Below are 25858 nucleotides of genomic sequence, written 5' to 3'. Positions count from 1 at the left end.
GGAAAATAAGCTTTAATCCACGCATTAATGCAATAAAATTAAGTTGATCAAATTTTAGATGATTTGATGTTAATCACATTTATTCATTTAAGCAAATAAAAAAAAAAGAATAAAACGAGAAAGAAAATAGAAATATAATACACATATCTCTTGTCTCTTTGTTTAAGCCGGTAAATGCTAATCTCTCCTTGCATCAACTCTCTGTGGGACCACTCTCCAGCTTAAACCTTGCCACGGAACTTGTGGTATTTGTCATGCTCCTTGACGAGGCTCTGATACATGCGTGCGCCCGCCTCGCTGCTGGAGCGCAGTATAAAGTGACCCGAGCGATGGTCACAGATGGAGATTAGCTCGTGACAGAATCGATCCACTTGTAATTTGATCTGTTCAGGAATAGAGGAAGAGATTAAATCGAATTCGGAACAAACTGTCTTCCGCCTACCTTCTCGAAGAGCGTTGTGGGTCTTTCGGTGTCAATCATTTGCTTGATGGTGAAAATGAGCAGAAACGGTGCCACACGCTTCATGGCCAAGGCCAGCCCGGCTGAAATGCCCGCCATGAGCGTCGACAGCTTCAGCCCCAGCTCGGCCAGCCCCTCCAGTTCGTCCTCCGTCAGGCTTTGCGCCTGCTGGCGTTCACTGCGATAGCATACAATCGACTGCACCAGATCCTGGCAGATGGCGCTCAGCTGTGCGGCCCGATCCGCCATCAGTGCGGCATGCTGGCGTAGCAGGAGCAAACAGTTCTCCGACAGCGTTGCGTGCAGCCGCCGAAAGTCCAGCCAGCTGCCGCCGGCTAGAATGAAACGTTTGATATTCAGGTCCAGCATGCTGGCCAATATCGAGTCCAGAGTTTCGCCATTCAGCGGCACAGTGCGATTGTTGGCCAAGGCGCTCTGTGCCTCCAGCAGACGCAGCACATGGTTGCAATAGGCGGCATCACTGGGCGCTGGCAGACGCAGGGAAACATTGCCGTTGATCAGCTTAAACTGCTCATTGAGCATCTACACGGTGGGAGCGAAAGACAGGGGCAGATTAACCAAGATCTAGCCAAGAGGAAAGCATTTTCTTACCGCTCCCTTGATGCTGCTCAGCGAGCACTTGGCAAAGAGCGTCATAAGGACGAGCACGTTTTGCAGGCTCGTATGCTGTGCCGGTGTCTCTGGTCGCTGCATCTCGTCCAGCTGCTGGCCGAGTCCTCGCAGCAGCAGCAGAAAATCCTCGTTCGTCTTGTAGCCAATGATGAGCTTAATAGCGGGCTCGATGCTGGCCATGTCCAGCGCTGAGCTGGCGGCAATATCCTTATTCAGTTGCCGCCAATAGCTGTCCAGCACAAACTCAATCTCGTCCTGGTCCAAATGCAGCAGCTGCCGGTGCGTCAAGGCCACATTCAGCAAGCGTATGGCATGGGCATTGCGGTAATTCAGCTAAAGCAAAGGATGAAGAATGAAAGTTAAGATTAAGTACTTTCTTGTAGCTGACTCTCTCTCTCTCTCTCTCTCTCTCTCTCTCTCTCTCTCTCTCTCTCTCTCTCTCAAGTCTTGGCCATAATTCGGATTCATTTACATGTGGAATATGATATCCCATTGGGCATATGCGAACCTAACCTAACTAATGCCAATTAACGGTAAATGTTTAAGTGCTTGAGTTTCAAATTGGACTTTCTGAATGCTCAGAGCATAGTTATAACAGATAGAGCTGTGAGAAATAAAATAGCACCACTTCTAACCTAGATTTTAGCCATCGGAAAAAATATATATGTAGATATACTTATTTACTAGCGTATATTCCTCTACTCCTAAATAACATTTTAATTTTTTATGGTGGGATGTGGGTGATATGTCCAAAATCTCTAAAACCTTAATTCAGCGTATGCCCCACAGAAACTTACACAGTAACTCTCTAGAATTGGTAGCATTCAAATACTCAAATAATCGATTATTATCGATGAAAATAAATGCAGGGATATCACAAAAAAAGACAGAGATTAAATAGAATTGCATTTGGAATACATGAATGTACATGCATATATTAAATTTTTAAGCCCTCTATATTTTTTAAAAGGCTAAGAGATATGCCCAAGTCGATCAACAATATATGTACATATACAATTTATGGGTTCTACGACGTCTTCTTTCTACTACATGCTCTTAAACAAACCCCAAACACCCTGTTTAGGTATTCTCAAAGGAGCAACAGCCAGTTATGCACCATCCTCTAACAATTCTAAACAGACTTCCACATAGAGCCTGAAGCATCTGAGTTATCCATCAAGTTATCCATCTCTTGCAGCTTACCGAATGTCCTATGTAGATCTTGCAAATGCGCCTAAAGTTCTCGTCGATGACTGGCACAGCAATCGCCTGCTTTGGCTCCTGCTTGGTCTTCTTGACGTTCTCCTTCTGCTGCTTGGCCTCGTCGATGCTCTCCTTCTGCTGCTTGTCCTCGTCGACGTTCTCCTTCTGCTGCTTGGCCGCACGATTGATGCAGCTGCTCAGGTAAATGGCATAGCCACTGAGTGTCTGCTGCACGAACTCCTTGTAGACGGCGGGCGACTTTTTCTGCGAGCGAAACTTGTGACTGACCAACTGGCCATAGATCTCGAGCAGCGGCTGCAGGTGACGCTGCATGCGTCGCGCCTGCATGCCTGTGCCACTGGCCAGGGTCTCGATGGCGAGCAGCAGGAGGCGGCAATGCGAGGCTGACAGCTCTGGCAGCTGCTCGCGGAAGAGCGCGGCGCTGCTGGCCAAAAAGAGATCGCTGCCGGGCGTCAGGCGACGTATGCAGCGAGCAAAGAACATCTCATAGAAGCGCCAGGCAGTGGCATTGGCAGTGGCCTCAGCCTCAGTCCCATTCCCATCCGCAGCGTCATCCGCATCCATGTTGAGCGGCACCAGCTGCAGGAGCTGCGCCAGCTGCGGCAAATGGCTGCACAGCGGCAAAGGTTGACCGAAGTGCAAAAGATCTAGAAAAACATAGAGTTAGCATGTCAGGATATATGAAGCGGGATTATCTGGGAGAGTCACCTATGAGCTGTTCGAGCAGCTGGTTGGACAGCTGCAGTAGTTGGGCGCGTCGCACGTCTTGGTAGAGCGTCAAGAGGAGCAGCCAGAGGCGCAGCTTGAGGCTGCTTTGCAGCTGGGCCAGTGGCAGCTGCTGCAGTGCATCAATTAGCTCCTGTGTGGATTCAGCGGGCAGCGCTGGTTGCTTTGTGCTCTCACAGCTATCGCGCAGCGTTACGCCCAGGGCTGTTTCATCTGTAGCCTGTGGCATCTGTTTGGCCAGTAGGCAGCCCTTGATCTTGGCCAGCTTCAAGCTATCCACGAACTGCTGCAGTAGCTGCATGGTCAACAGCTCCACGCACTCGGCATCCTCCAGAAGATTGGGTAAATGTTGCTTCTGCTGCTGCTGCTGCTTCAATCGCATTTCCTTCTGGGCACGCGTCAAGTGGCCAAAGAGCTGTTGTGGCAGCAGCTCCACTAGCGCATCCGGACAAGGCGCCAGCCGCTGATCGGGCAGGAGCAGCCAGCCGGACAGTGTGAGCTGCAGTTCGAGTCGCTGCAAGCGCTGGCGGCACAGAGATTTGCCAAAGTTATGCACGCGCTGATGGATCAGCTCCCACTCGTCGCTGGAGAGAAAGCGCTGCAGTTGCGGCAAAGCCGGAGTCGACTGCGGCTGCTCCAAGCCATCCGGCCAGTAGTAGGCCAGGAGCAGATCGAAGTTATTCGCCCGCTCCACACACTCCAGGAAGACATTCATGGTGCGCCGGTTGTGCTCCAGCGAGAGCAGGTACTGTCCGAACCGCTGCAGCACCTGCATCGTGTGCTTGCGCTGTTGCTCCAGCTCCACATGATGCTGCTGTAAGTGCTCTGCCAGCCGGGTGCCGAGGAAATATTGCGAGAGCAGCGTCGCCTGAAGCTCGATGGCAAAGTTCAGATTGCAGGGCAGGACGGCCATCGAGTCGGGCTCCAGCAGCTCGGCAAAGCTGTGCAGCAGACTCTTCCAGATGACGATCGAGGGCTTGGACATCAGCTGGCTGACCAGCCGGATGAAGGCGGCGCCAGCCGTTGAGCCTGGCCAGGTCTGGACCAGGGCATCTGTGCTGTAGCTAATTGCATTTGATTGGCAACTGGAAGTGGAATTCGATTTAAGCAAGAGTTGCACATAGGCATTCATTAGTTGCTCTTCTTCCTGCTCGGTTAGCGGCTCCTGATCCGGCTCCGGCTTCGGCTCCTGGCGAATGCGTTTGCCAGTCTCAAAGTTGGGCAGCTCATAGTTGTGCAGCCATTCGCGCAGTGACTTCAGCAGGATCATAATGAAGCGCTCGGTGCGACTCAGGCGTCGGCACATGTCCAACAGCAGGACGAGATATTCGGAGTACAGCTGCAGCTCCACTTCGTTACGTTTGACGGCGCACATCATCCAAATAGTCAACTGATAGATATGCGGCTCCACCAGCATCGGATTGAGCCGCAGCGCTGCACAGAGCATCTGCAGCACTCTGCCTAGATGCCGCTCCCGGTTGATGCGTACGAAATCACAAAGTGCATTGGCCATGTAGGCGATGCCCGTTTTCTTCAGCTTGTCGGGAAAGTTCAGCTGGATGTTGTGGCGACGCAGTGCCTCCAGTGCATGAGTGGTCAGCACTAAAGCTATGAAGTTATCCTTGGGCGTGGCCTTGGGTTGAGCCTTACGGCTTTCACCACTGTCCGCCTTTTGTGGCGCTTTAAATTTGAAGATGTGATCTAGCACCTTGTATAGCTTGTCCGTGTCGTAGCGATGATTCACCAGGGCACACTCCAATGTTAGCAGTTGGACATGCAACGGCTGCTCGTCCATCAACTTTATTGCAGCACGTATACGCAGATGCTGCGTCAGGTGCACCTCCAAAGCGGCCAGCTGCTCGAAGCAGCAGAATCCGTGCTTTCGCAGCTCCAGCAAGAGCTGGCATAGCGGATGCAGTGCCCCATTCACATAGGCCTTCAGCAGACGATCGTTGTTCTGGGCACGCTGCACATAGTCACGGAGCTGCTGTAACACAGGCAATATAAAGTCCGCATGCCGTGGCTTTGGCTCATCTTCATTGTCAATCAGCAACTGTCGTTCGTAGCAGCTAAAGAGTATGCCATAGCTTCGCATGACCAGATCATAGTCGGCACGGAGTGCATCCTGCACCAGCTCGAAATTGAGCAGGCATTTCAGCAACTGTGGATGCCCCTTGGCCTGGGCAGGAGGTGCTTTATCGATGCGTTTCAGCACTGCTTCAATAAGCGCCGATTTTGTAGCAACGGTCACTAAACCTGGCTGAGCACGCAGGCAGAACAGTTGCTGCAGCTGTTCCACGGGCATTTCCTCCTCTTCGACGAGTGTATCCGCGATCCATTTGCAAACCACTTCATGTTTGTTTATGTACACAAAATCCAGTGATTGCCACACTTTAATAGCGAATTCCAGGCGCGCTGTATACGTTTTGCTCTTATCGTCGAGCCATATTCGTAGCTCTGCAATGATTTATTTAATCATTATCAGTTTTTATTCAAAACGTGCAGCTTACCTTCGCCTATCTCCATGTTGCAAATACAAATTCCGATAACGATAGCATTTTGTGCACGTGTAGCACTTGGTGGCTGTTATCGATTAGCGCTGTGCAAAAGTGTTGGATAACTGTTTACAAAATATAATTAAGAAGGTAATGCAAATAAAGCAATTCGTGCATATGTTGTGTTCATTCTTTATTTAATATAGAAATAATTAATTATATATATATATCACATATATATTGTGTTATTGTAATGAAAAATATATAAGAAATAAATCTGTTTGAAAACATTTAGCTTGAGCTTGTTTCTGAAAACAAATAGTTTCCCACTTAGTGTGAGCTGACGTCACAAACTTCCATCGACATCATCGATAGCTATGCGTTATCTTTCAACTGTTATTATGCATTGCATCAGCTGTTTTAGTTGTGTTTGCGGACCATTTGTGTAGGGGTCAAAATTTACTAGTTTTTCATTATATTTTTATACATAATATGATAGCATATAAATGAATGGTGGTGTAACATTAAAGTCATAGCTTACTGCATGAATGCCTGTTCTATAAAATAGTAAAATATTGAATAAAATCGCAATGTTGCTGAATTGCACAAGGGTGAAGCACATGTGCTCAACCTTACGAATTACCCAAATACCTTCCGCCGTCCCTAGATTTCCACTTAATTCGTCTAGCATTCATAACTATCTACTGAGACGACAGCATCATCATCACCATCATCCTTATAATATTCGACCGCCAGCTGGGCGACAGCTGCTTGGCTCCCCCTCCTCCCCCTTATCGACAGGTGCCTGTGTTGGTGCAGGCGCTCGCGCATCCAGATGGACGGCACGTCTGCTCAACGTACGACGATGCATGAGCAGCAAAGAAGTCAAGCTGGCCGTGCCGAAGGTGGACACCTTCCTTAAGACCGCCAAATGCGAATCCTCGCGTTTCATGAATATGATGAAGGAAGAAAAGTGGGTGCTACTAAGTATGGACCGCCACCAATCGATCTATGCCAATGAGTCTGGCTCATACGATTAGGCTTCTTTCGTTGCAGTGGGGCTTGCTTGTTTGGTCATCTCCTCGGCCATCACCATGAGCGTACCCTACTTCCTGGGCAAGGTCATTGACATAGTGTTCAACAAGGATGGCATGGATGAATCGGCCGTAACCAGTTTACGAGACTACTCCAAGATGCTGCTCGTCGTCTTCATCATTGGTGGCCTGGCCAACTTCTCGCGCGTCTATTTGTTTGGCACCGCAAGTGAGCCCGCAGCACAATTTGACTTTCTCTCTCTGTGTCACACTCTATTCAAACTTTCTCCGCTTTACTTGGCACAGCATTGCGTATTGTGCGCAGACTGCGCTCCAATCTGTATCGATCGGTGCTCATGCAGGAGGTATCCTGGTTCGATACGCGCGGCTCCGGCGAGCTTATCAACCGCTTGAGCAACGACACATACTTTGTGGGCACCTCGCTCAGTCAGAACATATCCGATGGGCTTCGCTCGCTGGCCATGATCGGTGTAGGCACCGTCATGATGGTGCGTCCCCTGCGTTCATCAATCTCTTAACTCTGGTATAATCCGTCTACTATCTCCCACTCTGTAGGTCTATACGTCGGCCAAGCTGGCGCTTGTCAGCGCATTGGTTGTGCCCGCTCTGGCTGGGATTGCCATCATCTATGGACGCTATGTGCGCCGCATAACCAAAACCGAGATGGACAAATTCGCGGAGGTGATGAAGCATGCCGAGGAGCGGTTTGGCAACGTGCGCACTGTCAAGATCTTTGGCCGCGAGCACAACGAGTGCGTGGAGTACGATAAGAAGCTGGACGAAGCCATTGAAATTGGCTACAAGGAGACTAAGGCTAGATCCATATTCTTTGGCCTGGTGAGCTAGCTGAGAGGCAACTCCAAATGAATTTAAATCACAATTTTCGCCCATATATTCAGACCGGCTTCTCGGGCAACGCGGTCATCATATCGGTGCTCTACTATGGCGGCACTCTGGTGCTCAACGAGGAACTCACCATTGGCGCCATGACCTCGTTCATGCTGTATGCCGGCTACACAGCTATCGCCATGAACGGCCTGTCCAACTTCTACAGCCAGCTGAACAAGGGAATTGGCGCCTCGCAGCGCATTTGGGAGATCATGGACAGAAAGTTTGCCATGCCCATTGACAAGGGTATTATCCCAAGAGCCAAGATCATTGGCGAGGTTGATTTTAAGAATATTACCTTTGCCTATCCGGCGCGCAAAGAGTGCGCAGTGCTATCGAACTTCTCGCTCAAACTAGAGCCAAACCAGACGACCGCCCTGGTGGGGCGATCTGGGTCGGGTAAATCAACGTTGGCAATGCTCCTGTTGCGTCTGTATGATCCGCAGCAGGGTGCCGTCTACTTAGATGGCATGGACTTGCGAAAATTGAATCCACATTGGTTGCGCCAGCATGTGAGCGCTGTTAGCCAGGAGCCGGTGCTCTTCTCTGGCTCCATACGCTCGAACATTCTGTACGGACTGCAACCGGGCAAGGAGCCCGATGAGCAGCTACTCCAACAAGTAGTCAACGACTCAAATGTCTCCGAATTTGTCAGCCAGCTGCCCAATGGACTTGAAACCATTGTGGGTCAAAGGGGAATCCTTTTAAGTGGCGGACAAAAGCAACGTGTGGCCATTGCCAGAGCGCTGATTAAGGTAGATCTAGATAATTCTACATATTTATATGCTAATCATGTTCTTTGTTACAGAATCCCACCTTACTCATCCTGGATGAGGCAACAAGTGCACTGGATGCCGTTTCGGAGCAGCTAGTGCAGACGGCGCTGGAAAAGCTCATCCGTGGCCGCACTGTGATTACCATAGCCCATCGACTAAGCACAATACATCAAGCGCACAAAATAGCAGTCATTGACGAAGGGCGCATTGTGGAGCAGGGCACCTTTAACGAGCTGATGGGCAGGGCAAATGGCGTTTTCAGGGAGCTGGTATCCAAGCAAGCGTTTGGTGGCAAGTAGTTATTGCAGCGTGTAAGCTGCACCAAGTGTTCATAGACATATATACACAACAAGTTGTATATATCTTAGACAAGACAAATTTACAAAGCATTGTTATTATTTTTACATGGGAAACTATATTAATCAGTTCTATTGATAGGTGTTATTAAAGGTAGACTTGGTTTAAACTATGGATAATAACACTAGACGAATGTTTTAACAAGCAAATTCAAAATGTTAATGTTAATTTATATTAAGTAAATAAATAAATGGACAATTTGTACAATGAGTTAAATGTGGGCTGTAAGCATTTTGAATGGCTTAATTACGCGGTATGAGGAAGCGTTGCCAGCTATTTTGAACTTAAATCAGCTAACAGAGGATTACGTCATAATCTATTTTAAGTTGATAAAAAAAACTAAAGTTTATATTTATGTTTGGCAAACAAATGGAAAGTATATTTTGTTACAAAGCAAGAAATACGTTGATATTTGAATTGTATTCCACCTTGAATAAGAGCTGCCACCTCGTTCGATCATTCGATTGTAAATAAAAGGAACTGGGCGTTGCCACCATAATTGCATATCCGATCAAAAGAATTTGTGGCTATTTTTGTTTTAAACATTTTATTTAGTTTTTACAAATGTTGTTTTTACAATTTTACATTTAGCTTAACTCTAATTAACAGGCACAGAAAATAAATGCAGCAATTCCTTTCCACAGCTCACGCCACACGAGTGCATGTGTGTGGGTGTCTGTGTGGTTTTTGTATGTGTGTGGGTGTCTACTTCATGGTGGGCATGGCCACGGCCGCCTGGGTGTGGTTGACATCTGTCTCGCGCCACAGCTGGGTAACGGTCTTGGTCTGTGTGTAGAACTTAATGCCCTGCTTACCATAGAAGTGATGATCGCCGCGGAAGGAGCCGCGTGTGCCAGTGAAGGAGAACATGGGCAAGGGCACGGGGATGGGCACATTGACGCCCACCTGGCCGGCATCGATCTCGTTGACGAACTTGCGTGCAGCAGCACCGTTGGTGGTGAAGACGGCGGTGCCATTGCCATACGGATTGGCGTTCACAATTGAGATGGCTTCGTCCAGGGTGTCGGCATTGAGGATAACCAGGACGGGGCCAAAGATCTCCTCGGTGTAGCACTTCATGTTTGGCTTGACATCGGTCAAAATGGTGGGGCCCACAAAGTAGCCATTCTCATAGCCGGGCACTGTGATCTTCCTGCCGTCGAGGATCAGCTTGGCGCCCTCCTTCACGCCCGATTCGATCAGATCGTTGATGCGCTTGCGAGAAGCGTCACTGATGACGGGTCCCACATCGGTGCCGGGCACATGGCCAGCGTTAACCTTCAGCTTCTTTGCGCGCTCAACCAGGTCGGGGATCCACTTCTGAGCTTCGCCCACAAACACGGCCGTCGACAGGGCCATGCAGCGCTGTCCGGCAGCGCCAAAGGCGGCGCCAGCCAGCTGGTTGAGGGTGTTCTCCTTGTTAGCATCGCTCAACACAACACCGTGGTTCTTGGCGCCCATGTTGCTCTGAACACGCTTGCCATTCCTGCCGGCGCGCTCGTAGATGTACTTGCCGGCCGTGTCGGAGCCCACAAAGGAGACGGCCTTAATCTCGGGTGCGTCGCAAATGAAGTTGACTGCGTCGTGCTGGCCGTGGATGACGTTGACCACACCGGGTGGGCAACCGGCTTCGTTGAGCAGTTCCATCAGCAACATGGTGGCACCGGGCACACGCTCGGAGGGCTTCAGCAACATGGTGTTGCCAGTGGTAATGGCCACGGGGAACATCCACAATGGGATCATAGCTGGGAAATTGAATGGGGCAATGCCGGCGGTGACACCGAGTGGCATGACCAGCGAATAGGTGTCCATGTCGCGGGCAACATTTGCCACCGTCTCACCCATCTGCAGCGAGGGAATGCTGCAACAGTGCTCGACAACCTGAAGACCGCGGAGCACATCACCCTCAGCATCGACCAGAGTCTTGCCCTGCTCCTTAGTGATGTTCTTTGCCAGCTCACCCATATTGGCCTTGATCAAGGCCTGCAGCTTGAACATGACCTGCTGACGTGACACCACAGAGGTGTTGCTCCATGACTTGAAGGCGCGCTTGTTGGATTCCAGAGCGGTCTTCATTTCCTCAGGCGTTGCCTTGGGCACACGGGTCACCACCTTGTCGGTGGCCGGATCTTTCACATCGATCCAATCGTTGGTCTTTGACTCCACAAACTTGCCATCGATGAACAGCTTGGTTGTGGGAGCAGACGACGAGTAGCTACGCCTGGCGATCAAACGTGCCTGCAAAAGTAATTTGATTTAACATTTTAATAATATCGAAAAGTCGATTAAAGTGATATTTGAATCTCTTGGCTAAAGGTTGCCACATCTACTAAATAGAAAAGTACCTCAATGGTACACTTCCTGCATAAGAGCTGTCCACATGTGCAACAAGAGTGTCAACGTAACATGTCTTAACGGTAAAATTAAACGTTACATATCGACCACATTTTCGAAGGACATCAAGGATTGACAACCCTTAGTATTTTTGGCATATTATATATGCTCTTGTTTAGAAAAAATCTTATAAACTTATATAAAAAAATTTTTTTTTAATTGCTGGGTGCTACGTGCCACGTCTCCCACATGCGTAACGACTGTACTTAAAATTTATCTCATAGTTAATTCTTTCTACAAATAAATTCGTAATTGTTCTCTGCATTATATAAAAATTTGCCTAAATAATTCTCATTGTAATTGAATGAATATGCAAATTGGCCTGGCCACAAGGAACTTTTGCCCTATGGAGAAAGCAAATTGACTTTGGGTTTTTTCCAAATTAATTTTGGATGACATAATAATTTAATTATGTCAACTTTCTATGTTCCCAAATCATTTCAAGGACATCTTATACCAAATTGTAAATTATAAATATCAATAACAATAAATTGGTACTTTTCGTTGTAAATTTAGGTACAATATATTTTTTTGCCAAGTGGCATCCCTTTTTCCATAAGAATAAAAGTTCCATTGAGAAATTTTCCACAGTTGCATCAAAACAGTAAAGTTGCGTAAAAGGCAAACGCGCCTGCGCTCGTTGGACAACTTGGGCCAGGCTTCACTGTATACTATACATATGTATGTATGTATATATGTGCATATCTTGCAAGTGTTTTACTGCAATACTTTAAATTCAACAGGTGAGCATGGCTTTGCCTGGCAACATGATAATACATACATATGCGCGGACAGACACACACACATCCATATATACTTAAGGGATAAATGCCACGCCTTTGCTTATCAGTGGCAGATGCCGCCCGTTTGATAGGCATTTATTTATATGGCTTAACGTCTAATTAAAATACAATTGTATTACCCTCATGCATACATGCAGAAAAATAGTTTATATGTGTGTGTGTTAGTGTCCGTTCTGGCGTTATTGTGATCGTCGCATTATCTGAATCGCAGCAAACTAAAATTACGTAACATGTGTTTGCGCTATCAAATAGTCTGTTCTTTTTTTTCACGTTTTACCGTTTAATGTGGACAAATTTATGAGCACACACACATACACAGGCAAGCACTCGTGCTTTAATTTGCATGCAAATGCAAGGCACTGCACAAACACACACACATACACGCCCACTTTTCAGTGCACTTGCAAGTGTCCAAGGCCCCCTCCCGTCTTATGCTTCCTAACACTGCGCAATTGTTATCGATAGCCGTTGGTAGCACATGCAAATAGAATTTCTTACCTCAGCACCAATTAGACGCACAAAGGACATCTTGCCACAGGTGATGGAAATGTTAGGTCAGGGATTCTGGATAATGGAAGCTCCGGCTGGAAACGCGTGTGTTGCTGCTGCTGCTGCGGTTGCTACTGCGGCTGGCCCAACCAATGGTCTCACTATAACTGAACTGAAAGCAAAAGCAAAACCAAAACCAAAAGCTGAGGCTGTGCCAAGTTGGGGCCCCAGCGCGCGCGTGTGTGGTGTGATTGTTGATATACGACGCGACGCGACGGCAGCGGACGAAGCCGGCGAACGGTCGGTTGGTCGAACCACTTTATTAGACGAGCACACATACACACTTCTGTATGTGTATATGCGTGTGTGGGTGTGTGCGTGCGTGTGTAGCCAAGAACTTGAACGAGCTGTTGTTATTGTTTTTATTCTAGTTCGTTGGGGGCTCGATAGTCTATGCATGTGTGTGTGTTTGTGTGTTTGTTTTGCGTTTTTCTTTTTTCTTTTTTGCGACGTTTGAGACACACGCACAGGCGCTTAAGCAGCACATACTTACATACACACATATGTACATGTAAATATACAAATTAATCATTGCGAGTAAAATATTCATACATATATGTATTTCTTTATGATTGCTCGCACGTGCAATACTTACATACATATTTGAAATCATATGCTGCTCCATTGATACATATGTATGTGTGTACAGGAATTACGTAGGTACGTAATTCTTCTATTAGTTGCATGTATACATGTACATGTTGCTGGTCACACACACACACATCATTCTACATGCACTTATAAAACCTGACACTTTTTTTAATAAGTTAATAAGTAAACATGCTTAGGTGTGATTATTATATACTTAAGCAAAGCTGAAGTAATACATTAACATACTTTTGGGCTGCACTAATAAGGATGCAGCTTTATTTTCGTATAATACTGAAGTATACTTTTAAGCGCACGTTTATTTATTAAAGCTGCAAATTCAATTCGAATTCGCTCCTGCTGCTTGTTTGAGTCTTTGCTGTAGCTCAAAGCTAAATTGATCATTTAATAATGTTTCAATCCCAGAGCGAATATATGAATTGGTCATTTGGTTCGAGAACGTGCTTATCTACTTTGAGAGGCTGGTTCAATTCTTGGCTTCGGCTCAAACCTTGTTTGTTCAGTTAACAAAGTTTCAAACCCAGGCAAAATCAATGCCTAGCTATAAGCTATAATTGTATATGACTACATTCCGAAGCTGGTTCAAGTCTTGGCTTCAACTGATCATTTATCAAAGTTGCACGCTCAATTCGAATTTACGGTGTAACCTGCCATTTGGTTTGAGCACATGAATATCTGTGTATATGTTTTTTTTTTTTAACTGGTGTAAGTCTTGACTGCGACTCAAACTGGTTTGTGTCCCGGCTATTTATGATTTAGCGTATAAAACTTTGCTTTTAAATAATAAATTTTAATTTGATTGCTTAAATCTCGTTTAAGCAGGTCTTAATTTCTTAATTTCTTAATTTTTTTTCTAAGCTAAAGAGTTCAAAATGAAATAGAAAATAAATGTTTTTATTTTTGTTCGCAACTTTTATTTGTTTTTGCATTGTCATATCAATTAAGACGTAAATAGTTAATTAATTTAGTTAAGTACGCTAACCGCTAAGTACATAATTTAATTTGTTCAATAATTTTTGTTGTTGTTGTTATTGTTGTTTTTGTTTTGTTGTTTCTCCTTCATAAAATAGTTAGAAAACTCGTGTTGAAATGCTTTGGTTATTGCTGTAAAATGTTTCGACTACTTCATATATATAGATATATCTGCTATATATAGCACATTATTTATTTATTTTGTTTTTTTTTTTTTATGCATACAAGTTTTTTTAATTAGTTCCAAAAAAATTGTTTTCCATATATTTCGTTTCTTTGCTGAGTTTTTCTTTGTATAGTAAAATATTTATATGTTAAATGTTTTTATATAATAATAATAATAATAATAATATAAAAAAAATAGCTCTTAAGACTAGAATTGTAATAATTAATATAGAATGCTTTGAAGAGCATTTTGTTTTGTTTATTTTAAATATTTAATTTAAGCCACGCTGCGGTTGAAGGCCTCAGAAAATGTACATCATAAATCAGTTATATAATATTAGGTATATATATAGCTATAGCTATATTTAAGTAGAAGAAGAGCACTACGTAGGCGAATTTCATATACAGCTAAATAATTTTTTTTTTTCAATTTTTTTTCAAATTTGTTTTTCTCATTTTTTTAGGTTTTTTTTTTTTTTTTGTAGTTTTTTTTTAAAGTCTTTTTTAAGCACTGTGTTCTAAGTTTAAATATATTACGAATATGTATATATGTATAAATATAAAAAAAAAGTTGTTTTATTTTATCTTTTTTGCCTATTTTTGCATTAGCTTTTGATTAATTGTGGCGCTAGCTTGACGCTGGCGCTGCTCGGCCCTGCGCGGTGTTGCCAGACGTTACGCTCAACGGTTGTACCGTTAGACAACTTAGACTAAGAAAAAAAAGTGTTCTTTAGCTGATAAGAATAAGACAAAAAAAAAAAAAAAAAAACGAACTATCTAGGCTTTGGTATATGTAGGGCGAGAGATCCATAACTCTCTCTCTCTTTCTCTCTCTCTCTCGCTTACAGTTCAAAATTCGCTGTATTTTTAAATACATAAATATATATTTATATGTATATATATATATGTGTGTGTGCATATATATGTAAGTTTGATTTGAATTTATATATTGTGTTTGAATAAAAATTAAAAAAAAATTAATTTTGAACTTTTCAAAAATAAATCTTTTTTTTTCTTTTGCATGTTTTTGAAATCAAACTCAGATATATATAGATATACATATATGTAACTATAGATATGAATATCTTGTCTAAGCTTTTTGTTTTTTTTTTTTTTTTTAGCTTTAGTTTTTTTGTTTTTGTTTTTGTTTTTGTTACTAGACTAGGACTACTGAGCTGGCTTAGAGGCTTTTGCCCTAACTCCCTTTCAACTTGTTTTTGTTTTCTATTGTGAATTAATTGTTTGTGAACTTCCCATTCGGTCTATGCGACCCTTACGTCTTTGTTGGCATCTTTTGTCCTTGTTGACCTTGTTGACCTTTTGCCTTTATCGAGCTTGCAGTCCCCCCTCGGGGCCTCTTCACTTCTCGACGCCCAGCAGCTTGGCCGCCTCGTCGGGCGAGCTGAGCAGCTTGTTGAGTATGCCCTGGTCGGTGATGCCCAGCAGATTGCCCAGGAAATCACCGCTGGCCACGCCCACAGCGGCTGCTGTTGCGGGCGCTGAGGATTCGGCAATGTTTTCCTTGTGCTCGCCCAGGCGACTGACGCGCCACTCGTTCGCCTTGTCCAGCAGCTCGTGCAGCTTGGGCAGACGTACGCTCTTGCTGTTGTTGTTGTTGTTGTGGCAAGTGTTGTTGTTGTTGTTGTTGTTGTTGCTGGGCATTGGCATGGGCATGGGCATGGGCATGGCCGCGGGCGTTGGTGTTGTGGGCGGCGTGGCCATTTGCTCATCGTCGGAGCAATCGGAGGCGCCCGGCTCGCCATTGTGGCTATGTCCGCTGTGCTTCTTCATGTGCCGGAGCATGCTGTGCTTGAGCGTGAACTTGCGCAAGCAGATGTCGCACTGGAACGGACGCTCGCCCGAGTGGGTGCGCATGTGACGGCGCAGATCCTCCGTGGACCAGAAGCGACGCACGCAGAAGGCGCAGATCACCTTGCGATTGCTGTAGTCCGGATATTTGCCAGAGCTGCGTCCCGTGCTGGACTCGTCCTCCGAGACGGCAGCAGAGGCAGCATTCGCTGTGGCTGCTGCTGCTGTGGCTGTGGCTGCTGTGGCTGCCACCTCCTGCTCCGTCTCGATGGCGCCCTTGGCCAGCAGCAGCGCAAACTCCTGGGCGTGCTGCTGCTTGATGTGATCCAGGCACTGCATCCGCTCGCCGAACGAGTACTCGCACAGGTGACACTTGTACGGCAGCTCGCTGCCATTGGCCTCGGCGACGGCGCCGCTGCTGGTGGCTGCTGCGGCGGCAGCGACCTGAGCTGCCTGAGCTGCCTGAGCGGCGGCCACCATTTGCTGGCTGAGCTGAGCCGCCGCCGTTAGCTGCTGGATGAGCTGCTGCTGCTTGCGCTCGCGCTCCAGCTCACGCTCCCGCTCCAGTTCGCGTTCGCGCTCCCGCTCGCGCTCCAGCTCCAGCTGGCGCTCCTGCTCGGCGGCCTTGCGGCGGCGCTGCTCCTCCAGCTCGATCTCCTCGACGGACTTGGGCACGGGTATCGGCTCGCTGACGTCCTCGGTGGGCACGTAGACGGACATGGCGGACTCGACGTTGCCGTGCTTGCGCAGCAGGTGCCGGTCGCAGTTGCTCTTCGTGGTGAACAGCAGCGGGCAGTGGGAGCACTTGAACGGCTTCTGGCCCGTGTGGGTGAGAATGTGGCGGCGCAGCGAGCTGCTCCAGGGGAACATGCGCTGGCAGTACGGGCAGCTGACGCGATTGGGCGCCAGGCTGTAGGCGGACTTCTTCTTCGGCTCACTGCAGCTGCTGCTGCTGGTGACGTCCTCGGTGCCGGAGTTGTTGCTCTCGCTGGCGCTGCCGGAGGCGACGAGGCCCTCCTCGTCGCTCTGCTCCATATGGTTGGCCACGTCGCTGGGCCGGAAGTAGCTGTTGAACGACACCTGGTTGCTGGTGGCATTGTCCACCAGCTTCGCTACCGGCACCAGATCCTGAGATTCATCCTTGAACGGCGAGCTGGCCACCTCCTTCAGGGACTTGGCCACCGACTCGGCCTGGGCGATCATTGTCTTCATTGTGCTCGGCTCGCCACTGGGCTTTGACTCGGCCGACTCGGCCGGCTCGGCGAGCGGCTCTGGCTCCTCTTTGGCATCAATTTCGATTGGCTGCACTTGCTCCACGCGCTGTGGCTGCTGCTCGTGTTGCTGCTCCTGCTGCAGCTGCTGCTGCTGCTGCTGCTGCTGTTCGTCTTGGTCTAGCTCTTCGTCCTCCTCCTCCTCCTCCTCCTCGTCTATGTCTTCGAAATCATCGTCATCGTCCTCGTCTATGATCAGCTTCGGCGGCTCATCATCATCCACGGGCAACTGTTGCTGCTGCTGCGCCTGATTGCTGCCATTGGCATTGCTGTTGCTGCTGCCACCGTTGCCGTTGCCACCGTTACCATTGCTGCTGCTGCTGCTGCTGTTGTTGTAGCCAAAGTGCAGCAAGGGATTGACGGCGACGCTGCTGGAGCCATGGGCCAGCGCCTGCTGCAGCAAGTCCGTATCCTTGCGCGCCAACTGCTGCGCCAAGATCGCGTACTTCACCTGCTCCGATATGGGCGGATGCTGCTGCTGCTGCTGTTGCTGCTGCTGCTGGTGCAGATTGGTCATGGCTGCTGCGGCTGCTGCTGCTGCCGCCGCCGCTGCTGCCGCGGCTGCCGCTGCCTGCGCCGCACCCGAGTTGGCCGCCCGGCCGCGCATCACGTGGTGGCCGCTGCGCTGTCGCTGCGCATAGAACTGCGGATGCTGCTGCTTGACGTGGCGCTCCATGTTGGAGCGCAGCGTGAACCTGGCCGAGCAGTGCTCGCAGGCGAAGGGGCGCTCGGTGCGGTAGCGGCGCTGCTTCTGCTTGGGCATCAGCACGCCGTTCTTGATCACCATCTTGACGGGCCCGGCCGCTGGCACCGGCACGCCCATGCCGGGCAGGGGCAGGCCCAAAGGCTGCGGCACGGCAGCAACTGTTGCCGGCGTCGCTGGCACTGCAATCGCTGGCGCTGACTTCTCCAGCGCAGCCGCCGGCGGTGGCGCCATCAGCCCAAAGAACGGAAACCCGGACGACTGCTGCAGCATCAGGTTGCGCAGCAGCTGCATATACTGCGTCGCTGCATCGCCCGGATTGAAGAGCAACTGTTGCTGCTGCTGCTGTTGCTGCTGCTGCTGCTGCTGCTGCTGCTGCACGAGTAGGTCATGTTCGCGTTGCGGCTTCTTGCTGAGATCCAGCACATCCATGCTGAGATCCATGGCAGGTGCCAGCGGCTTCTCCACCAGCTGATCCAAGCTCTTCACTTGAATCTTCAACGGAGGCTGCGACGGCTGCTGCTGCTGTTGCTGTTGCTGCTGTTGCTGCTGCTGGTGCTGCTGCTGCTTGCTGGGCTGCTCTGCCAGCAACATGTGCTTCAGCTGGGAGCTCGCCTCCACATTGGTCGTCGAGGGCGACGGACTGAGCGAGCGAAAGCTGAGCTCCGACAGATCGGGATCCATCTTGGGCTTGATGTCCTCGCAGCTGGCATCCTCGGCCGGGTGATAGACGATCGCGCGCTTCACCTCCTCGCGGCTCGTCTTGCCGTGCCGATTGCGCAGGTGGCGCTCGCAGTTGGCCTTCGTGGTGAAGGCGTAGTTGCAGACGGCGCACTCGTACGGCCGGTCGCCGTTGTGGGTGCGCATGTGCCGCACCAGAGCCGCCTTGTCGCAGACGGCGTAGGGGCACATGTTGCAGCGGAAGGGGCCGGCGGCGCCGACGGCTGCGAGGTGGACGCGATTGTGGCCCTTGAGGGCGCGCAGATTGGGAAAGACGGCGGAGCAGAGCTTGCAGGGGAACTCGCCGCGCAGCTTCATGCGCCGGAACTCGCTGGTGAAGGCGTCCTGGGCCTCCTCCTCGCCGTCGCGCCCATCCAGACTGTACTGGCTGGAGCAGGGCGTGTTGACGTTCTGCTCGAAGTTGCGCAGGAAACTGGACGTGCAGCTGGAGCTGGTCATGTGCAGGATGCTCTGTATGTCGGCCAGGTCCTGGCGCTGCTCCGACGGCTCGTGCTTGATGGGCGACGGCAGCGAGGAGCCGCTCGACTTGCCCTTGAGGTAGAGCTGCTGAAAGAACTCGTCCCGCTCGCTGTTCGCCTGCAGCCGCATCTCCTCCTCCTCCTCCTCAGCCGTCGGCTCAGCCGTGCGCTGCTGCTGCTGCTGCTGATGCTGCAGGCGCATCTGCTGCTGCTCTTCATCATACTCCTCCTCCTCCTCCTCCTCAGCCGGCTCCTGCTTGTGCAGCGGCGACGAGCTGGCGCCCAGCAGCGGCGGCAACTGCAATCCCCGACAGCTGTGCGCCTGCAGCTGCCGCTGCGTGGCAAAGATCACCTCGCACTCGCGACACTTGGCGGGTATATCGGCGTGCTCCGCCTCCAAGTGGGCGTACAGCGCGGCCAGCGTCTGAAACTCGCCGGCATTGCAGGCAGGGCAGCTGGGCAGCGCCTCCAGCTCGGGCTCCAGCGTCCTCGGGCTGCTGTTGCCCGACGACGTCGCCAGCAATGTGGCCACGTCCGGTGTGCTCGTTATCATCTGTGTCACATCCACGCTCTCCCCATCGCCGGCCTCCTCTCCATCCCCATCCCCATCCCCATCCGCATCCCTCTCCCCCTCGCCATCGGCGTCTGTGTCCAGCGCTCGCTCGTCGCTGACTATGATGTTGTTGTTGTTGATGTTTGTCTTTAGCTTCAGTCGCTGCTCCTCATTGTTGTTGTTGTTGTTCGCTTGGCTACTGTTGTTGTTGTTGTTGTTGTTGTTGTTGCTGGCTGCGCTGCTGCTGCTGCTGGATATATCCGTGGAGCAACTGGCATCGCTTTCATAGCTCTCGGCACGCTGATTGGCTGCCGAATGTTGCTTATGTCGCTGCAACTGTTGCTGCTGCTGTGGCTGCTGTTGCTGCTGCTGTTGCTGTGGCTGCTGCTGCTGCTGCTGCTGCTGCTGTTGCTGCTGCTGATGTTGCTGATGTTGCTGATGTTGCTTGTGTGTTCGCATGTGGCGATGCATGTTGCCATTTGTCGTGAAGGTCAAGTGGCAGTAGCGACAGTTGAAGGGCCGCTCCCCGGTGTGCACCAGGACGTGTCTGTCCAGCGAGGAGGCTGACGAGAGTACCTATAACAGAGCGGAAGAGAGAACGAAAGAGAGAGAGAGAGAGAGAGAGAGAGAGAGAGTGGAAGAGGAAGGGAGAGAACAAGGGTTGAAAGAGTTAGTCAAGAGAAAAATTACGTAAAGCCCAAGCAAAATAAATTTTATTGGAGATTGAAGCTAGACTTGAGCTAGCTTAGTCGACTTTCAAAATACCCTGTAATGCCAATACGCATGCACAACTATTTGGCATACCCTGTAATTGACTTGCAACAAGTCGCTTATAGTTTGCGTGTAGTTTATTGTTACTTATGTATGTACCCCATGGGCAGTGTACGACTCGAAAATACCCTACAATATGCAGCATTCTCTAATTAGTCAATAAACACCAATATAACTTGCATAGAGTTTATAGTAGCTCAAAATGTCTATATTTAGCTGCTCAAATTACAATTTTCAGTTACCCTGTAATACGTTATACCCTGTAATTGTCTAATGTTTGCAGTATATAGCTTCTAGTTCTTGAAAACCTTTTAAGTGTCTAGCTAATTCATGCCATAAGAATACCCTGCAGTGAAGTATGCCCTCTAATTGGCTAAATACTCAAATAATAAACTTATTGACAATTTATAGATACCCTGTAATACGGTATACCTGTAATTTGCTAATAACAGCTTTAGATTGCATATGATTTATATTAATTTATATACCCTCTAATTGTCTAAATAAACATTACAGCTTGTTTACAGCTCTCAGATACCCTGTAATGACCAAAAATGTAGAATGTAGTTTGCAATAACTTCATAATATTTTATATACCCCTTAATATGTTTCAGCGTGTAACTGGCATTACAGTTTATTTTTGTAGTAGTTTAGATACCCTGTATTTGCATATTTTTTATGTTCAGCTAATTTAACTTTATATTTTGTGAAATTCATTTCCCTGTACTTTATCTGATACCCTGTAAGTGCCTTTCAAGCAGTAATGGACAATAAAATACCCTGCACTACTCTCAGTTCTATACGACTCATAGCATATATACCCATAGCTAGCTGAATACCCTGTAAACTAGACTTACCTTGGAGCAGATGCGGCAGGTGAAGTTCTCGGTGTCGCCGTTGGCATAGTTGTGGCATCGAATGTGATTGGTGAACTCGTGGGGCGTGGCCGAGACGACCTCGCAGATGGGGCAGACATATTTCATGTGCTCGTCGCCGGCGCTGATGCCGGACTCGGCGCTCGAATGGCACAGGCCCTGCGGCGAGGAGCCGCCCGAGCTGCTGCCCGAGCCCGGCTGCTGCTGCTGCGGTTGCTGCTGCTGCTGCTGCTGCTGCGCGGCCGTTGCCGACTGCGCTGCGGCGCTGGCGCTGAGCAAATAGCCGCTGTGCGCGCTGCCATCGACGAAGCCCGACTCGGACAGGTCGCCGTTGTGGGCGCTGATGCTGCTGCGATTCAGGCGAAACTTTTTGCGCAGCGAGCTGGCGTCGCTGCCGACGCTGTAGTCGACGACGATGCTGGCGCTGGCAGCGGCCGCGGCTGCATTGCCGCTGCGGCGCTGCTTGTGGCGCATGCGATGCGCCGACTGCTCCAGCAACTGTTGCTGCTGCTGCTGTTGCTGCTGCTGCTGCTGCTGCTGTTCGTCCTCCTCATCAGAGCATACGAATGTCTGCTGCTGCTGCTGCTGTCGCATCTTGCGCTTCCGCGAAGACGCCTCAACGTTCGGCGTCGACGTCGGCTGCAGCGCGCCGCTGTTGCTGCTCAGCTTCTTTGGCGTGCGGCCCAGATCCAGATGCTCCAGCGATGACTCTGAGGTGCTGGAGTCGCGACGTTGTCGCTCCATGACCGCATCCTCAAGCGTCAATGCTGCTGCTGCCGCTGCTGTTGCTGCTGCATGTTGCTGTGGTGGCTGCTGCTGCTGTTGCTGCTGTGTGGCCAGCATTTTCGCTGCTGCTGTCGCTGCAAAAGTTGGCTAATTGAGATCGTAAACGGCTGCTGCTTGTCTGCTGTGATTAGCTGCTGCAAGAAGAAATGGAATCAAAAAGGTCAATCAACATTAGCCTTGACACTTAGATGCGCCCCAGACTCAAATATAACATTCACATGAGTCTCGAGCTGGGCTTAGGCATGAGCCTTGCCATGAGGTTTATTAGAAGTTTCCATAGGTAAAATAAATCAACTAATTATATAGACTATAGAAATGTCGTGCTCGCTTCGCTGCCTTCTCTTCTCTTCCCTTCTCTTTACTTCCTATGCGTATTACGCTAACAGGAGGTTTGACATGAGAGTTTGACTAGAGTTACTTCGCTTCATTCGTAAGGGACTGTAGCCAAATTCTTATGCTAAATCTGCTCTTAACGTATTCCTTGTGCCTTTTCCTTAAGCTAGCACGCATTGACACGAGTTTAATCTAGTAGAATCTTAACGCAATAAGGACCAACCGTTAACATTAGCTTTGTCAAGTTGCTTAATATGGAGTTTAGATTTAGCATACATAAAAAAAGCCGAGTGTTTAATCAAATGTTAAAGCAACATGAGGCAGATTTAGGCAAGCTCAATCAATGCTTTACCATGAGCTTTGCCAGTTAGGTTAAGTTTGACTCTAACATAAATGAGACATTAGCCATGCTAAGGTAGGAATCTGACACGCATCCTAACATGACGATAAGTATCGATATAATTACAGTTATCAGAGGAAATAAGTCCATGTCTCATTTAATACATTCAGCTTGACGCCAAGTCTACCCCGATGCTTTCTTCATTTGAATTTTCACAGGAAACTTTGCTGGAAAGTGTGCTTAGGCATTGCTCAAAGTCTTATTGGATTCGTGGCATTCTGCAATGCATGCTAGTTGGAAAAACGAGTTGGACTTAAATGCCTTGTATACCGATTGGATTACCCGTTCAATTCAATAGGAAATCTGGGCACAGATTGTGTCTCGATTTCAGCTGAACAGCTGATTAAACGATGCATGGAGGGGGGTGGGGTGAGAGCAGAAGTGAAGCTACGGCGAATTGGTTAATTGAGACGCTGGCAAAACAGTTTTCAGTTTTGTTTTCCTTTGCTGCTTGCAGCTGCCAAATGTAAACGGATGCATTTCGCCAGAAACTCCAATCGGAGCAGGAGTAGAGCGGGGGAGTGGGAGAGGCCGGCTCTCATCTCTAATATGCACGCGCTCTCTCTCTTCCTCTTCTACTCATTCTCTCTCTCTCTCTTTGTCTGTCTCGCTCACTCTGTATATTGATTTGTTATCGGTTCGTGCGCTTTGCGCTTTGTATTTGTTGCATTTCCATTCGCTGTTCATATTTCCCCATTAACATTTACCGTTATCAATTGGCTTTGCTGCCCATGCTTAGGATTTCCGATTGGCGACGAGCAACGATTCAACAGCAGCAGCAGCAGCAGCAACTACAACAGCAACAACAACAACACTAACAACAATTTGACCATTTTTTGAAAGAAAACTTTGCAGCGATAACGTTTTGTTGTTTATTTTGTTGTTGTTGTTGTTGCTTCTGTTATTGTTGTTTATTTTTTGTAGGCTTTGGTCTTCGATTTTGGTTGGTCGATTTCGAATACGATTTCGCTCGTGACTCAGCGGCATGCTAAATCATTAGAGATAAAGGCACGCCCCTAACCGCCCCCTCCCCCTGCCAACACTCGTTCGCCCCCAATCCATCTCTCTTTCTCTCTCTCTTTCTCTGTGTGTGCCGTTTGTAGCTCTCTCCGACATTTGGAGGTGAAGAAATAATTTCATATTTTTTGGAGACTTAACAGGCAAAGTGAATGAATTGGTGAAATTTTAATTACATGGAGACTTTACTAATCGAACACTTATTACAGTAAGATATGTAGAGATTTGTGTACACTTTGGAGACTTTAGCAGGAAGTGGATATTGATGAAATCTCTACAAATATTTATATTAAGTCGGAGACATTAAAGACGAGTTTTATTGGAAAGTGGAGAGATTTGTGTGTAGATTTTGGAGACTTGCTCGATATGAAGTTATATGTTGACCAAGAGACGACTAACTATCATTTATCAGATTAAATGAACTTAGAGGAAAAGATAATTAGTTTATATTTTGAGACTTGATTACGAAATCGATAATTATCGATGGTAAATCCATTGTGATATGAAAAGACTACATTTTGGTTTAGTTCAAGCTGAAAGTATACAAGTTGTGCATATATTTTGAAGAGCAGGTTGTAATATTATGAAACAAGGAACATTATTTCATATAGAGTTTAGGCGCGACTCTAGAGACATTTCGATTATTTCAATATTTTAAATAATTCTGACCTTCTAGTCTGCAAAGTTTTTCAGTGAAGTTCTCAAAAGATTTTTGAAATATTTTATAAAGTAATAAAATAAGTGAAGAAATTTGAATTCGATTCAAATTTTTAATAGCTTCAATTAGATGGGAAATCTATCAAACTATCAGACAAAATAAATAAAAAAAAAAAAAATATTAAAAAAAAAAATTTGAAATTTAGCGAATAAGAATGAAGATAAGTCTAGGTAAAAATAAGTTGTCTATAATCCAAGGTATATGTTATATATATGTATATAATTTGTAATCCAGGATAAATGCTTTTCACACTTTTCACATTTGAAAATTGCCACAAGAAAAAAAATGTGTTTACAAAATTTCAGGAATTTTTTTTTTTTAATTTTTGTAGTTAACAATTTGTTACCTTTGTTTTGTTTTGGTTTTTTGAACAACTTGGCGGCGGCATTCGAAATTTGTTTATTTTTTATTCATAATCTGTTTTCTGTTTGTTTGTTAGTTTTTCGTTTGTTTTTGGTTTAAGTTTTTCACTAGGTTTCACGTTTGCTTATTTGTTTTTAATTATTTATTTTGAATTCTTTTTTTTCGTTGCACTCAATAATTATAATTAAAAATAATTCATTTGTAGCACGTTTCTTTGGTTTATTTTTAGTTAAAAAAAAAATGTAAAATAAAATAAAATAATATAATTTAATTGAATGAAATGTTTTGCTTCTTATTTTTGTCGTTTTGTATCACTGCTTTTTATTAGTTACTGCTTTGCTATATCCCGTTATGTTGTCGCAGCGCGCCGGCAGATGCTTTCACGTTGACGCGCACACGAGTTCTGACCACAGACGCGGCGCAACCGTTCAGCAGAGCCTCGCTGGCAGCTTTATCTAATGTCTGTGCGTGTCTGTACTGCTCTCTCTCGCTCGCTCTCGCTCTCTGTCTGTCTCTGTGTGTGTGTGTCTGCACTGAGAAGAATGCAGACGAGTTACTCAAAGAAGTGTATGAAGAAGCAGTAACAGAAAAAAAAATGTATGTATGTGTATATCAAATTAAATAACAAATTCAAGACGTCTTTTCGGTTCGACTTCTGAATTGTATTTGAACGCATCATAAAATTGTATTTATAAAAGCGCAGAGCAGCGCCAAGAGCCAGCGTCAGAGCAGCGATACTGGCAGCGGCAGCGACAGCGGCAGCAACGCAGCAGCAGCTGACTCCGACATCTGAGCAATGCGACGAAGGCAGTGAGAGAGAACGCAATGGCTGCCTCTGCCTCTGTTCAGAGTTGCGTGCATGTGTGTGTGTGAGTGTGAGAGCTGTGCTCGCTGCGGGCTGCCGCTGAGACTGTGGCTGTGGCTGTGGCTGTGGCTGCTGTTGCTGTGTGTTGG

General features: G+C 47.5%; 4 protein-coding genes and 1 long non-coding RNA gene across 7 annotated transcripts in view; 2 read left to right on the top strand and 3 right to left on the bottom strand.

Annotated features, from left to right (window-relative positions):
• Positions 1-47: 47 nt before the first annotated feature.
• On the bottom strand, positions 48-5682 carry LOC108619589 (uncharacterized). Its single transcript, XM_018016256.2, has 6 exons — positions 5554-5682; positions 3026-5500; positions 2297-2964; positions 1073-1426; positions 443-1003; positions 48-383 (listed from the first exon to the last, which is right to left on the bottom strand). Exons 1-6 carry the CDS (start codon positions 5567-5569, stop codon positions 222-224), a joined length of 4236 nt encoding a protein of 1411 aa, XP_017871745.1. The 5' UTR covers positions 5570-5682; the 3' UTR covers positions 48-221.
• A 255-nt stretch (positions 5683-5937) lies between these two features.
• Positions 5938-8830, top strand: LOC108619590 (ATP-binding cassette sub-family B member 10, mitochondrial). Its single transcript, XM_018016258.2, has 6 exons — positions 5938-6525; positions 6595-6801; positions 6879-7081; positions 7149-7430; positions 7493-8236; positions 8290-8830. The coding sequence occupies exons 1-6, from the start codon at positions 6129-6131 to the stop codon at positions 8554-8556; spliced, it is 2100 nt and encodes a 699-aa protein (XP_017871747.1). The 5' UTR covers positions 5938-6128; the 3' UTR covers positions 8557-8830.
• Positions 8831-9142: 312 nt separating this feature from the next.
• LOC108619592 (putative methylmalonate-semialdehyde/malonate-semialdehyde dehydrogenase [acylating], mitochondrial) lies at positions 9143-12508 on the bottom strand. The gene is made up of 2 exons (XM_018016263.2): positions 12310-12508; positions 9143-10852 (listed from the first exon to the last, which is right to left on the bottom strand). The coding sequence occupies exons 1-2, from the start codon at positions 12337-12339 to the stop codon at positions 9320-9322; spliced, it is 1563 nt and encodes a 520-aa protein (XP_017871752.1). The 5' UTR covers positions 12340-12508; the 3' UTR covers positions 9143-9319.
• Positions 11562-25858, top strand: part of LOC149267813 (uncharacterized) — a 32939-nt gene continuing 18642 nt past the window's right edge. For all 3 annotated transcript variants that reach the window (XR_016271268.1, XR_016271266.1, XR_016271267.1), the window contains exon 1: positions 11562-11751. This is a non-coding gene — a long non-coding RNA (uncharacterized LOC149267813). The remainder of the gene's footprint in view (positions 11752-25858) is intronic.
• On the bottom strand, positions 13861-25592 carry peb (zinc finger protein pebbled). Its single transcript, XM_089475573.1, has 3 exons — positions 24888-25592; positions 21270-22207; positions 13861-20217 (listed from the first exon to the last, which is right to left on the bottom strand). Exons 2-3 carry the CDS (start codon positions 22128-22130, stop codon positions 15466-15468), a joined length of 5613 nt encoding a protein of 1870 aa, XP_089331699.1. The 5' UTR covers positions 22131-22207; positions 24888-25592; the 3' UTR covers positions 13861-15465.

This window comes from Drosophila arizonae, chromosome X, assembly GCF_054131065.1.
Source record: "Drosophila arizonae isolate 15081-1271.41 chromosome X, UAZ_ARI_1.0, whole genome shotgun sequence".
NCBI classification, from domain to species: domain Eukaryota; kingdom Metazoa; phylum Arthropoda; class Insecta; order Diptera; family Drosophilidae; genus Drosophila; species Drosophila arizonae.
The sequence above is the reverse complement of the archived record's forward strand: the minus strand, read 5'-3'. Positions and strand labels throughout refer to the sequence as shown.

Excerpts from the sequence above, each read along its gene's own strand:
- LOC108619589 (XM_018016256.2), bottom strand. Across the intron at positions 2,965-3,025 it reads GCTGCTCGAACAGCTCATAG|ATCTTTTGCACTTCGGTCAA; the intron begins GTGACTCTCCCA and ends ATGTTTTTCTAG. Across the intron at positions 1,427-2,296 it reads AGATCTACATAGGACATTCG|CTGAATTACCGCAATGCCCA; the intron begins GTAAGCTGCAAG and ends CCTTTGCTTTAG.
- LOC108619590 (XM_018016258.2), top strand. The coding sequence starts at position 6,129 with ATGTTGCTGAATTGCACAAGGGTGAAGCACATGTGCTCAACCTTACGA. Across the intron at positions 6,526-6,594 it reads AGAAAAGTGGGTGCTACTAA|TGGGGCTTGCTTGTTTGGTC; the intron begins GTATGGACCGCC and ends CTTTCGTTGCAG. Across the intron at positions 8,237-8,289 it reads TTGCCAGAGCGCTGATTAAG|AATCCCACCTTACTCATCCT; the intron begins GTAGATCTAGAT and ends TCTTTGTTACAG.
- LOC108619592 (XM_018016263.2), bottom strand. The coding sequence starts at position 12,339 with ATGTCCTTTGTGCGTCTAATTGGTGCTGAG. Across the intron at positions 10,853-12,309 it reads TGCGTCTAATTGGTGCTGAG|GCACGTTTGATCGCCAGGCG; the intron begins GTAAGAAATTCT and ends TTACTTTTGCAG.
- peb (XM_089475573.1), bottom strand. The coding sequence starts at position 22,130 with ATGCTGGCCACACAGCAGCAACAGCAGCAGCAGCCACCACAGCAACAT. Across the intron at positions 20,218-21,269 it reads CCTGCCGCATCTGCTCCAAG|GTACTCTCGTCAGCCTCCTC; the intron begins GTAAGTCTAGTT and ends GCTCTGTTATAG.